This window comes from Onychomys torridus, chromosome 2, assembly GCF_903995425.1.
Source record: "Onychomys torridus chromosome 2, mOncTor1.1, whole genome shotgun sequence".
Lineage (NCBI taxonomy): Eukaryota > Metazoa > Chordata > Mammalia > Rodentia > Cricetidae > Onychomys > Onychomys torridus.
Genome location: NC_050444.1, coordinates 64,558,148 through 64,573,237, shown reverse-complemented (window position 1 = coordinate 64,573,237; position 15,090 = coordinate 64,558,148). Strand labels below are relative to the sequence as shown.

At 40.7% G+C, this 15,090-nt stretch overlaps 1 protein-coding gene across 2 annotated transcripts in view; it reads right to left on the bottom strand.

The window, feature by feature from the left end:
• The window catches only part of Reck (reversion inducing cysteine rich protein with kazal motifs), a 69,998-nt gene that overhangs the window by 38,554 nt on the left and 16,354 nt on the right, over positions 1-15,090 (bottom strand). For both annotated transcript variants that reach the window (XM_036179188.1, XM_036179189.1), the window contains exons 3-6: positions 12,033-12,107; positions 10,971-11,007; positions 8,925-9,010; positions 6,811-6,858 (exon numbers count right to left, since the gene is read on the bottom strand). In XM_036179188.1, the coding sequence (XP_036035081.1) occupies positions 6,811-6,858; positions 8,925-9,010; positions 10,971-11,007; positions 12,033-12,107 (246 nt within the window). The remainder of the gene's footprint in view (positions 1-6,810; positions 6,859-8,924; positions 9,011-10,970; positions 11,008-12,032; positions 12,108-15,090) is intronic.

Here is a 15,090-nt window from a genome sequence, read left to right as displayed (position 1 = left end):
ACAGTCCTGGAGAGGGTAAGGAAAGCCTAGAGCAGAAGCTGAGAGAGGAGGAGGCAAGCAGGAGCATGGAGGGCTGAAGGCAGCTTGGAGCACTACACTTCAGTGGTGTGGACATCAAATGGGAAGGCCACATGCTAGGACAGGCTCAGGGAATCTGACTTCAAAGTAGGGCATGAATTTACAGATCCTGAACTAAAACCTAACTCATAAGCCATCACCAGGTCTCTGGGCGTTTCACTACCCTCACATCATTTTAACACTGTTTATTCTGATAATCAAGGAGGAAACAACAGTAATCAAAAATTCCAAAAGTTAGCAGACTGGAATCCAGAAGAAAAGATTCACAGATAAACTGTGGACAAAGACAGTGGAAAAACTGCAGGTTATGGCTCCTCAGGCAGCACATACCACACTGGCTGTGCTACGGCTTACAACATCTGCTCCGACTGTTGTGGAATGTTACGTTAAGATGTGTTACGTTCGTTTATGTTGTGGAACATTAGTTTAATGATGCAAAGATGTGTTGCATTCTTTTATGCTGCATTTGTTTAACTCTGTGAAGCTGTGTTCCTGTGCCTGTCTAAAACACCTGATTGGTCTAAAAAAGAGCTGAACAGCCAACAGCCAGGCAGGAGAGGGACAGGCGGGGCTGGCAGGCAGAGAGGATAAATAGAAGGCAAGAAAAGGAGGAGAGGAGGGCTCCAGAGGCCAGCCATCCAGCTACACAACTAGCCACAGAGTAGGAAGTAAAGAAAGGCATATAGAATAGAGAAAGATAAAAGCCAAGAGGCAAAAGGTAGATGGCGTAATTTAAGAAAAGCTGGTTAGAAACAAGCCAACCTAAGGTTAGGCATTCATAAGAAAAGGTAAGTCTCCATGTGATTGTTTGGGAGTTGGGTGGTGGGCCCCCAAAAGTGAAACAAAACAGACCATCAACTGCTGGTACCAAGGCCTTTCTAGCCTTTGGGTGCTCTGAGTGTTATTTCGGGTTCTAGCACTGTACACCATGAGCCTTACCATGACCTATCCCATACTTCCAGCTGGCTCAAGGACCATACTTGTGAAAAAAATTCAGGAGAATCTAGAATTGAGAATGCCCATAGCATGTGAATGTGAGTCTGTGGGAATAATCAAGTTAAAGGTTGGTTTTGGTAGCTCCTAGAACAAAGCTTGGTGATCTCACTCAGATATATGTAATTCTCATAGAAGTGTTATCTGAAAGTGTTTTTTAAACAATTATTTATTTGCACATCTGTTTAATTGTGTGTATATGTGTGGGTGAGTGCATAGCACAGCATGAGTGTAGAGGTCAGAGGTCAACTTACAGCAGTGGGTGTTCTCTTTTTCCCACTTGCATTCTGGGGTGGCACCCAGGAAGTCAGGCTTAGCAGCCAGCACTGCTTCCCCTCAGTCAGCCCAGGAGCACTTAAGTACCAAAGGAGGTACTCCTGCCAGAGATTCTTCAGACAGTCACCAAATAAGAAAGGACAGATCTCTCATTCTTAGCTGAAATTCCCTCTGTAGGAAATTCTACAGGGCACGGTGGTACACATCTTCAATTCCAGCACTCGGGAGGCAGAGGAAGGCAGATCTCTGTGAGTTTGAGGCCAGCCTGGTCTATATATTGAATTCTAGACCAGCCAAGACTTCACACACACACACACACACACACACACACACACACACACTGATACACAGGTGTATATATCTATATAATACACACACACACCAATACACAGGTACACACACACACACACACACACACACACACTGATACACAGGTGTATATATCTATATAATACACACACACACCCTGATACACAGGTACACACACACACACACACACACTGCTACACAGGTGTATATATCTATATAATACACACACACACCCCGATACACAGGTACACACACACACACACACACACACACACACACACTGATACACAGGTGTATATATCTATATAATACACACACACACCCCGATACACAGGTACACACACACACACACACACACACACACACACACACACAGATACACAGGTGTATATATCTATATAATACACACACACACATACACAGGTACGACACACAACACAACACACAGCACACACTGATTACACAGGTGTATAATAATCTATATAATTACACACACACACCCTGATACACAGGTACACACACACACTCACACACACTGCTACACAAGGTGTATTATCTATAATAATAACACACAGCACAGCCAATAAACAGTACACACAACACACCACACACACATACACAGATTACCAGGTGTATATATCTATATAATACACACACACACCCCGATACACAGGTACACACACACACACATACACACACTGATACACAGGTGTATACTATCTATATATAACACACAACACCAAATACACAGGTAGCACACACACACCACAACAGCACAACATACACACACTGCATACACAGGTGTATAATATCTATTAATACACACATACAACCATCCGATACACAGGTACACACACACACTCACACACACTGATACACAGGTGTATATATCTATATAATACACACACACACCAATACACAGGTACACACACACACACACACACAGATACACAGGTGTATATATCTATATAATACACACACACACCAATACACAGGTACACACACACACACACACATACACACACTGATACACAGGTGTATATATCTATATAATACACACATACACACACACACACACACACACAAGCGCGCTGTGTATCATTATATTTTGCTCTTACTTGTCCCCTACTCAGTCAATCCCACTCCCTCCTCTCCAACTATTGTAATGTTGCATTATTTCCTGAAATCTTTTTGGATACAGAATTCTAGGTTGACAGATTTTCTAAGCATTCACTTTACATGAGTGAGGGTTCAAAGTCAAGTTGTTAACACCAGTTTTCAAGAGAACAACATTGAAAGAAGCAATATGTTCCTCTACAAAAGAAGGAGATGAACACATTTTTTTTGTCACCCCATATTGCAAGTGTAGCCCCTTTGGAACCAAATTTGTTGGTGAGAAAGGGAATAGCCCTCAGTTGGGGTTTTCCTTTTTTAATCAGTACCAAAATCTATTCTTTGACTTCCAGGTGTGTGAGACAATAAGGCTGTGAAAATTGACTCAGCAAATGTCACTGTCCTCAAAACTAATGGCTTCCCAGTGGCTCAGCAGATCTCTGTCCCCACTTAGTTGTGGCTTGTGTATTGCATCATTTCAGTCTGCCCTAATGCTGGAGATAAGGACCGAGATAGTACCTTCAAGCACAGGACAATAGTAAGAGTATGCCAGGACAGTAGGTTTAAACGATTAGTTGATTATTCTTGAACACTGTCTTTTATGTCCAATCCATCAGGACAAACTCTGTTAATGATTGATTCTTCATTTAGATCTTTGACTTCCTCCCCTCCGCCCTTCTTTAAAGTGTTGATTCTTTAAAAAGTTAGTTGCATGCCAGGTGGTGGTGGCAGTGCTCGCATTTAATCCCAGCACTTGGGAGGCAGAGCCAGGAGGATCTCTGTGAGTTCGAGGCCAGCCCGGTCTACAGAGAGAGATCCAGGACAGGCACCAAAACTACACAAAGAAACCCTGTCTCGAAAAACAAACAAACAAAAAGAGTTAGTTGCTTTTTACATAGGTATACAGAGTCCTTAATGTCTCTTTGGCAATGGAATATAATAAAATCTTACAAATATAAAAAAGTTACTTTTATGTATTGTGCACACATAGTTGATCACAAAGTTCTTTAGCACTCAGCACTCTAATGAAATAAACTACCCTTTACTATTAGAACACACACACACACACACACACACACACACACACACACACACACCCCTTTCTACTTAAGACTGGACAGGTTATGGTGGCAGATGCCTTTAATTCCAGTACTCAGGAGGTAGAGGCAGGCAGATCTCTGTGAGTTTGAAGCCAGCCTGGCATACATAGTAAGTTCCAGGGCAGCCAGGGCTACATGGTGAGACTGTCAAAGTCTGTCCTCTTTGCCCCTTGCATGAGCATGTGCACGTTTCCTAGCATGCCTTTGGTCCATAGTCTTATTAACTACACCAATTCATCGCTGTTCTGTAAAGTTTTTTTTGTGGAACTCCCAAAATACTGTCTCTACTCATGATTTCTAAGTCCTCATGCATGCATAATAGTTTTAGGTTTATTATATTTTATATGTTATAAGTTTATGTATGTATGTGCACCACCTGCATGTCTTGTGCCTGGAAAGGTGAGAAGAGGGTGTCAGGGAGAGTTATGTATGGTCATGAGCCAACCTGTGGGTGCTGGGAACTGAACCCAAGTCCTTTGAAAAAGCAGTAAGTGCTCTAAACTGCTGAGACATCTCTCTAGCCCCAGTACGCATTTTAATTAATCTGACTTAATTAGATACAATCCTTTATTAATGAAGTTAGGCTATAAACAGTTTAATACAATTTTGTTTTGTTTTTGAGATAGGGTCTTACCATGTGTCTCTGGCTGGCTTGGAACTCATAAAAATCCATATCTCTGCCTCCGGAGCGCTGGGATTAAGGGTATGTATCACCATGCTCAGCTAGTGGTTTTTGTTTGTTTGTTAGTTTGTTAGAATATTTATTTATTTATTCTATCTATCTATCTATCTATCTATCTATCTATCTATCTATCTATCTATGTATGTATCTATGTGAGTGTTCTATCGACTTTATGCCAGAAGAGGGCATCAGATCCCACTATAGACGGTTGTGAGCTGCCATGTGGTTGCTGGGAATTGAACTCAGGACCTCTGGAAGATCAGCCAGTGCTCTTAACTGCTGAGCCATCTCTCCAGCTCCCTCAGCTCACTTTTTAACTTAGGTCTGACTCTTAAGTCTGTGCTTTTTCTAGTTAGGTAAAACTACCTCTCAGAATTCCATTGGTATTGTTGATGTTCATTAGGAGCTGGACTCTACAAAACGTGATATAACATGCTTCATATTTAGCTGGATTGTCTTAGGTTGGTTTGAATAAAGCAGAATCTTAGGTGGCACTGCAATTTATAACTGTATTCACTTAATACATTTCCTAGGAAATCCCTTTAACCAGGAACAGTTTTCCAATAAAAATAACACGCTCTCTCTGAATGTAATAGCCCAGTCTCTGAATCTACTCAAACCATCTAAGATCTGTCCTTCAGGGTCAATATAGCACCTGAGAACACAGGGTGTAGGAATTCATCCTATGGCCACCTGTAGGTCTAGGAAAAGATATTAAAGACCCAGTTTGTAAAACTATTCTGATGTGAACAGAGAACAATTAAGCTAAACTAGACTGTAGTATACATACCAAATTTACCCAATTCACCTTGGAGCTGTTCACAAACAGTCCCATCTGTAGACTAGACAGACCAGTTGGGATTTGCTTTGGGTGTGTAATGCAGAACCAGTTTCCTGAATTAAAGAGCTGTTGCCTCTCATTATTTCTAAATAATATGTAAGAAATCAAACTGAGTTTTGAATTATGTTGAATAATTTGGCTTGTAATACAAAAATAAGGGACAGACACATCTTATAGACTTTTGAAAAATGGTTGCTTAATTAATTCTAGGCCAGATAAAGACAGGCAGGCAGGGAAGCAAACTGTTCTTACATCTACCGTAGCACAGTGTTAATCCCTCTTACCTTCCTGTCTCGTCCTTCATCAACACACACTGCAGACTTCCTAGGGCAATGTAGAAATCCAAACAAGAGAAGGAAGCACACTAAAGTAATGGAGGACAGGCTACAGGAGATGGACAGTGTCAGACATCATGTGGAAGAAAAGAAGGAATTGTCACAATTAGCCACTTGTTCAAGCGAAACCCCAAATGGTCATTTCAAAGGTAGAGGTAAGAAAAACATCTAAAAAGACTCTTGACTTCTTTATGGCAGGCTCTTTTTCAACAAGGACAGAGGGAAGCTGAAGTCAACTTGGAAACTGGTTTTCAGAGACCAGATGTAACTTAGCCAACAGACAAAGGGACAAAGTAAATAAGACTCTCCATCTAAAACTGTTAATGAAGAGGTATAATTATAGACTTTGAGAAAAGAAACAATAACCAGAACTTTAATATAGAAGCAGCCAGGAATTACTCTGTTTCTCCCAAACACATAGACTGTTAGTATGATCCTCACTGTTTAGATAGTAATGTGGTGACCGAGACATGCATTTAAGTCTCTTAACTACATGACCTTACACTCTGGAAAGTAACATAAGTGTCACACTTCATGCTGTAGGAGTTCTGCACATTTGCACAGGCCAACTCCTCTGCTCCCACTCTGTTTGGGAACACCCACTAGGGAACACAATGCTGGAAACCCATCCCGGGAGACCAGGGGTTCGGATCTGTAACATTTCCTAAATGCAGGTGTTGAAGTGTGAAGTGCTCATAGAAGCAGTTTAATTTTCTTAGTTTTTATTTCTTCTCGATCCAGGCAGTTTATAAAAATGGATACCAAGATGAGTCCACAGAAAGGAAAGGGGCAAAGGAGGATACAAAATCTATGAAAATTGATTTTGGAATCTTAGTGCAACCAGTGGCTTTGGTAAGAAAATATTATAGATGAAATCTTTGAATGAGAGATTTAAAGCATTTCTTTAAAATTAATACTTAATTTCAACAAACCTCAAAGTCAAAACACTAGAGAAAGTAAAAGATGTTTTTATCAAGGCTAAAATTTCTGCTAAATGAATTAATTTTTTTAAAATTTAAGTGATTTTGTCAGTTCTGAGAACACTGGAATATTTTATCCAAATTTGTTAAATAAGACACATACCTCATATTCTTTTCTGCAAACTTTGGAAATATCATTCTTTGAAGATGCCTGAAGGCAAACAAAAATCTTCATTAATTTAATATGCATGCTCTGTATTTTTATAGGACAAAAAAAGAACACAAATTAGTGTGTGTTAATTGTCGGTATACTATTCTTTGTTTAATCTAGGAAAACATCGTACTCAAATATTTAGAAGTAAAATACAACAAATCTCACATAATGTTTAAAACAAATAGCACCCCAGGCCTTATTCAATATGCAGGAACTCCAGGCTAAGTTTATGTTTCAATCTCACATAACAACACAGTTCTTTTGTTATTTGGAAACCGGACGACTTTGGAGGAAATGTAAATCAGAGGCCTTTAAAGAGCTGAATTCCACTCTAGGGAACTTCTTGTGAAGCTCTGCCAGGGCACTTACATTTTGCTTGTTCTTTAACCTTTCTTAGTCAGCATTTGGTACTGACTCTCCTGAACCAATTCCCTCCGAAAAGTACCACAGGAAATGGAGATGGCTCAGCTAAAGAAGAGTATGGCACTCCAGCAGGCAGTGAACAGTTACTCTTCTGGAACCTTCTCACCAAGTGTACAAACAAGGCAGTGCCCCTCTACTGTCAGAAGACTGATCTCAGAAAACAGCAAGTTACTCATCAGAGTGAAGCCTGTGCTGCTGTGCAAACAAGACCAAGTAAACCTGCGGCCAAGGGGATTTCTTCTACAGGCCACCAGGCTCAGTGTAGAGACGCTGTTCCAGAGTCATGGGATCTCATCCCTGGGTTCATTTCCTCCTATTCTGGTACCTGGTCCCATGCAATTTATAACGAACTAGCTGATAAGGATGGGGGAGGTGGCTTGTGGTAGGGCAAGGAGAAGAATGGGCTGGCAACTGCTCTATGTCCCCAGGATCTTAGTTCAAATCCTGGACGACTCCACTGTGCCTTAACGTTTGGAGTGGCAGACAGCTAGGTCGTGTGCTGTCCAAATACTGCAGTGCAGGCTTAGGACAGCTTTGTGTCTAAAAGTGAAGGTGAGGCTGGTGTGCTGGCTCACTCGTATAACCCCAGCACTCATGAGCCAGAGGAAGAACTGCCACAAATTGGGACCTGCTTGATCTACATAGGAAGTTACAGGCCAGCCAGGGCTACCCCAGACCCTTTCACAAGAACAACGGACAAAAACTCCAACAACAGAAGTGAAGGTAACGTTGCCATCTCACATGGCCCAGAGAATGGTCTCCAGAACAAGCTTCCAGCTCTGTTTACAGGTTAGCTCAAAGAACCATGTAAACATCTAGCTTCCCAGTTAGGCCTACACCCACCACTGGAGTAGAGAAGCCAGGAAGCAAATGTCACTAATCCGAGAAGCTCCTAAAAGACATGCAGCGAAGAACTCGGGGGTCTACCTGAATTTGCAGCAGAGACACACTTACCGGTGGCGGCGGCGGCGGGAAACCCCAGCTTACCAGAGGAGTCCCATGTGCCCTGAGAGCGGAGAGAGGACAGGGCCACCAGCTCAGAGTAAAGCATGGTGAAAAGAGAAGGGAAGAGGAGAACAAGCCCAGCCCAGCATGTCACTGCTTTCATCCGGCGCCACCCCAGATTTACATGGCCATTGGGACTTGCGCTGACTCGGCACGTCCTGTGCGAAGGACAGAGTGCCTTGAGCCCAATAAACTGTGTGTGGCAGAGAGATGGAAGAAAGAAAAAGAGGGAGAGGTGGGTTAGTGGCTAAGAACACTGGCAGCTCTGCCAAAGGACCCAGGTTCAATTCCCAGCACCCACATGTTGGCTCACAACCATCTGTAACTTCAGTTCCAGTGGATCTGATGCCTCCTCTGGTCTCCACAGGCACCAGGTACACACGTGGTACACAGACATACAAGCACACAAAACACCCATGCACATGAAATAAAAATTTGAGAAAAAAACAGGAAAAGAGTAAGAGAAAGTTGAGGATTTTCCCAGGCAGTGGTCGCCACTGAGACATAAGCCTAACGCTAAATGTGCAGTTTCTGGAGGTCACCTCTCCAAAGCTATGAAGGAGACAAGGCTTAAAACGGACAGCTAAGATCAACTGCACTCCATGATGCTGAAAAGCCTGATTGTCAGATGTTACCTGCTTGCATGCCTGTCGACACTCCAAACCAATAGCCAGTTCACAGCAGCCTAAGCCAACCCAGCCATCGGACTTCTTAAACACACCTGAAAAACAAAATGTTCCAATGCTTCGGTCTAAGTGTCAATGAAGACAAACAGGATATCAAACTAACGGCTATTATTGCAAGGCAGAGTGCATGCCCACGAGAGAACGAGGGCAGACAGCAGGGCCTCCGAGGGCTCTGTACCTCCCCTGGCCCTCATTTCCAGTGACGTCAGTTTTCCTGGAAACCTCAAATGTGTAACTCTCAGGACTGTGGGCTTTATCCTCTCTGTTCCCTCTTCATCTTGGGTAAACAGCATGTCTGTGAGAGGCCATGCAAAGTAAGGAAAGCCGGGAGAAAGGCCTTTTCCTTATTCTACCTGTGAATCACATACAATAATTTAAGCAAACAGGCAAAAAAGAAAAGTATGTTTATCTTTTGTGTTAAAATATTAAATATGTAGAATAGCATAGAACTCATTATCTTGTTTCAAAACTGATACACAGAAAACATGCAGGATCAATTTCTGTGAGCCAACCTCAGCTTTGATGAGCAGACCGAACCATTCAAAATGACTAGGTATGATTTCGGTCTAGTTTGCTTCCTGATATTCAAACTCTCCCTCTTAGAATAGTGGACAGAGTGTGTGTGGATCATAAGCTATGTGAGCTGTCATTCATAATGCAGTACACTGCTGTCTCCATACACTCAGTAACCTTAGAAAACAAAATTATTCAACAAGCTCTTTTAGTTCTGAATCTCTACTGTGTACAAGCTCCTCTATTACACGCTACATGGGATATGAAATTACAAAGCAGATGAAATATACAAGAAGTAGTCCACTGTGGAGACTACAGTTTGGTCTGAACAGAAGCGTACTGCTCAGTTTGTTTGTGATGCAAGCTTCAGAGCACAGCACTCTTTACAAGCTAAGAAACATAGAGCACATTCCTTTTTTCCTAAGCACTGCCTTTAACCAGGGCTGGAAATGGGCTTCAATTCCAGAAGACCATGAATGTCAGGCTACAGAATTCAGGCTTTATTGCAACGGAAGCAGAAATCCCTGAGGAATTCTTTCTGAAGGAGATGAAAAAGACAGATATAATGTGCTGAAACATTAATCATAAATTTATCATATAATAATGAATATTATTTATTAGTATGTAATAGTCTATCCCAAGAGTGTAGCAATAAAGACTTGAACTAGGAATAGAAAAGACAGATACAAGATTTTGCAAGGGGCATGTCACTGGAACTAGAAAGAAAAAAACCATGAAGGGTTATTTGCAGGTTCCTGGGCTAGCAGCTTTCTAGCTAACTCTGGTTTTGTACTTCAGATGTTACATGAATGCTGAGACCTAGGCCATGATGTCAGTTATCACAAACAGCAAATTCCCTTCCTAGGGCCTGCTAGTTAACAACTTTCCTGTCCAGTGTGGGGAGACAAGGAGGCATTCTGCATACCAGAACCACCACGGTCCTCACAGCAGAGAAGAGGGAGCAGGGGAGAGCCCAAGGTCTAAAGCCAAGGTGATAGCATAAGGGGGTGGGAGCCAATAAGATCACCTGTTATGGGAAACTCAAAGAGCACAAATGTTGTGGAATACTATTTAACTATGTAAAGATGTGTTACATTTGTTTTTGCTACAGAATATTACTGTGACTGTGTAAAGGTGTGTTGTTACATGGTTTATGTTGCACTTGTTTAACATGTAGGGAGGTGTTACATTTGCTTTTGCTGCATTTATTTAATTAGGAAAAGAAAGATGTGCTACTGTTTCACCTTCCTATAAGGCACAAGCCAGAGACCTGCCCCAACAAGGCAAAAAGGAGAGTACCAACTTCTGAAAAATTATCCTCTGAACACACAGGTGCCATGGTGTGTATGTGTCCATGTATACATGTATGTGCACACACACACTCATACAATGCAATAGTAAATAGGTCATTTTAAAAAATCCTATACACAAATCAGATTGAGGGCTATGATACAGATTTTATGTTAAAATAAGTTTACTTACCTGGCAAAGATGAATTCATACAACTCCAAATTTCAACCTGAAATTGTAATCACCAAAATGCTTTTATACAAACAACTATACATGATATTTTCTACAGAAATTACATACAGTTAATTGGATTATGGCTGGGACCATATAGTCAATGTCCTAGGGATAAATCCATATTTTTACAAAAATAATAAAAGCTAGGCCAATGTGTTGGTTCAGTGGGTAAGGGGTGATGTTGCCAATCCATGGGACCCTCGGACCCTCATGGTAATAGGAGTGAACCACTTACACACACTATACTCTGATGTCAATGCACTTGCCATGGTGTACACATGTGTGCATGCATACATACACACACACAAAATATACAAATGAGAACTATTGCACATGCTTTTCTTGTTTTTCCATCGAAAAGCACTGGGAATGAGCCAGGTTACTCTGGTTATTTATTGAAGTTGCCGTTTCCAAGCACACAGAGAATGTCTTCTGAGCAACTTAGGGAAATGAAGTCAGAACTGCCTGACCTTCGGCTTCTTCTCCCTCCACACAGCAGAGGCCACTCTATCTAAAGAAGTTCTCTCACATAAGCTTGAGCTCTCTTGGCCTGGCCCACACACATTCCAAACAATGAAAACAGCCCAAATCCTGGACACACGTCAGACTTCCTGAGTCAGACTTCAAGCAGTGTATCAATAACAGTGTGCCAGAAAATGAAGACTTAGGGATAAGCCACATAGTTTCCCTATCTCAAATTCGACTTTCCAAAATCAAAAGAAACCCCATAAAATTTAATTATAGAGCTCATAAAACTAGTCAAATCATTGCTAAAATTCTAAATTCTAGATGAAGTACTACAATGAAATTTAAAGACTAGAATACATTTATATTTAAGATTATTTGTATACCTAGGCCCTAAAATAGAAAATAGAAGGTAAGAGACACTAATCTATTTAGTAGTTTGTAGGAAGATTATTTGAGGTTTAAAATTTTATTCTGATCACACATTCCACACTTGAGACACTTGATAAATCTCAAAGTAACTAAGCAGATGACTTCATGTATACAGTGACTTACCATGGCTTCTGGACAGTAATCTGGGGCTCTCTGCAACAGATGTTTCAGTCGGGATTCACTTTTTGAGGAGAAAATCTATTTGAAAAAAAAAAAAAAAAAAAAGCCAAAAACCTTTGAGACCTTTTTTTAAGAAAGAAGGGTGAAAAATATCATCCTCTAGATGTACCAGTTTTCTAGAATGCTTTTGTTTTATAACAGGAACCTTTGGAGGGCTCCAAATCAAGCTGAGGTAAGATCTGTTTTACACACTTGGTCTCACTATATAGCCCAGGCTGGTTTGAATTCAGGATCCTCTTGCCTCAGCCTCCAGAGTGCTAGTATTACATGCCCAGCTTCTGAAGTAACATTTCTTATAAGATTATTTGGTTAATTTGGGAAATAATTGGGAAAAGTTCAATTGTACCAAGTTGAGAATCTTTTCTATTACCCCAAAGTGGAGAAAAACAAGCTAAATAATACTTAGTATTGTCTGTATAACCAGCAACTGTAATTAAAAAGTAACAGGAATTAGAGTATTACCATTTTGCAATATCTAGTGAGTTAATGCATATAGGCAATTATTAACAGAGACTACTAAACATCACAAAAGGGGACAGCTAGATTTATTATCATTCATGGGAAAGACGTGCCAAACAAAACAACCAAAAGAATCTTCCAGTCTGATCAAGTGTCTGGCTTATTTCATAAGGCACATGCAAATCAAATGTGGCTATTCAATTTAAATGTATATCAAGCCAAATTAAATAAAAAGAGCAGAGTATGGGGACACATACCCGTAAATCCAGCACTTGAACTAGACTAGGCTACACTGACAGCTGCTGTCATACACACACACCAAGGGGAAAATCACACTGGATATGGTAGTCCAGGTCTGGAACCCCAGCCCTAAGACGTCAAAAGAGGAGGCCATTCCTGGTGCATGATGAGTCAGAGCCAAAAAATTAAAGGATAAAGACAAAGACTTAAGTTCCAGGCTCCTTCGTCATAGTTCAGGTATGTGTGGGCTAATTTCAGTTCTCAACTTGACTACATCTAGAAGTAACTACAATCCATGCACCCACGAATAGTATAGTTGTTGTTATCATCATCATTATTTTATTTATGTGTTTTTTTGTTTGTTTGTTTTTTGGTTTTTCGAGACAGGGTTTCTCTGTGTAGCTTTGGAGCCTGTCCTGGAACTCACTCTGTAGCCTAGGCTGGCCTTGAACTCACAAAGATCCACTTGCCTCTGCCTTCTGAGTGCTGGGATTAAAGGTGTGTACTACCACTGCCCGGCTACGTGTGATATCTTAGGCATAATCTACAACTGAGTTATATCCTCTGCCCAGTTATTGCTTTTTTTCTAAAGTCCTTATAACATAAATTAAGTTGAAAAATAATGTAACAAATAATATGACAATTATGATTTGCTCCAATATAAATTTGCTTTAATGGACTAGGGAAGAGGAATAGGAAGACTAGAGGGAATTATAAATGAAACATAATAAACCATGACTAATAATGTTGAAGCTTAGTAAGGAACGGATTACACTTTTCTACCTTTATATACATACTTGAAACATTCCATTAGAAAAGGATAAAGGAAGAGTAAGAGGGACAAACACAGGCAAAGGGGGACAATAAGGAAAGACAAGGAGTGGATGAACAATCTTAGCAATGGGCTGGGAGGAGACAAAGAGAAGGCTATACTTTTAAGTGATCTCCTGGGGCCTGGAGAGATGGCTCAGCATTTAAGAGCACTGGCTGTTCTTCCAGAGGACCTGGGTTCAGTTCCCACACCCATATGGCAGTTCACAATTATCTGGAACTCATGTTCCAGGGGATCCAACACCCTCTTCTGGTTTCTGAGGAACTAGGCATGCAAGTGGTAAACAGACATACATATAGGCAAAACCCTCAAATGTAAACATAAAAATGAAAATAATTTTCAAAATCATCCCCTTGTTTCTCCTCTATATTCCTTAAAATAACAAAGGCAAACACAAAATAAATAAAAAAGCCCAGGCAGCCAAAACAGACTAGAGCAGTGGAGAGAACATGGGCTGAGATCATATAGCTCTGAGACCAGACAGCCTGCTTGGCCTGGTATCAGGGTTGCATCTTGGTGCTAAGTATGGACTGCATAATGAGTGATGCTGAGTGCTCAGTCTCTGTCCCTCCAGTCACTGGTGTGGAAACTTTAGTAAGTTCTTTAACTCTTTTCTATCTCAATTTCCTTACCGATAAAATGAAGATGACATGGCCTCCAGTATATTACAGAAAAAATTGAAGAATGACTGAGATCATTTCTCTCAAGTTCTAGAGAATGTCTAAGGCTACACAACAGCCCTGAGATGATGAAAGGGAGCTAGGACTTTATGGAGAGGTATTGCTTCAGTAGAACTTGCATAAAAAGGCTCAACCAGGAAAAAAACAAACTATAATTTTTTTAAGAGCAAAACTATGAATCCATAGTATCCAACATGTCTACCTACTATTAACACCTTACATTTACTTTAACTATTTCAGATATACATATTGTTATTATCGGCATCTTGATAATTTTAAGATTCAATATAGACAGTGAGATTGTTTGTTCTTATATCTTAGCATGGGCTTGGGATGCAGCTCAGTTGGTAGAGTGCTTGCCCAGCATGCTCAAAACCCCGTGTTTTAGTTCTAGCACCACATAAATTAGGTGTGGTGGTGTAGAACAGTAATCCCAAGCCTGGGATACATGAGACACTGTCAGTAAAAAATCCCCAAACAAAAACCAAACCAAACAAAAATGCCCCAATTCAATCTTAGCATGCTATCTCTTTAGAATAAGGGCTCTGTCATACCTAACCACAATACAAAGACCATGTTCAGGATCACAATACTGACAGAATACTATCAGTTCATGTCCAGGCCATAATCAAATGTCACCAACTCATCTCATTAATTTTTGTTACAAAATGTCTTTTGTATTCCAGGATCATTCATTGCATTTGGCTGCCAAGTCTCCTTAGTTAATTTTATCTAGAATCATCCTTTAACCTTGCTTTGCTTTGTAATAGTGATGTTTTTAAGATAACTG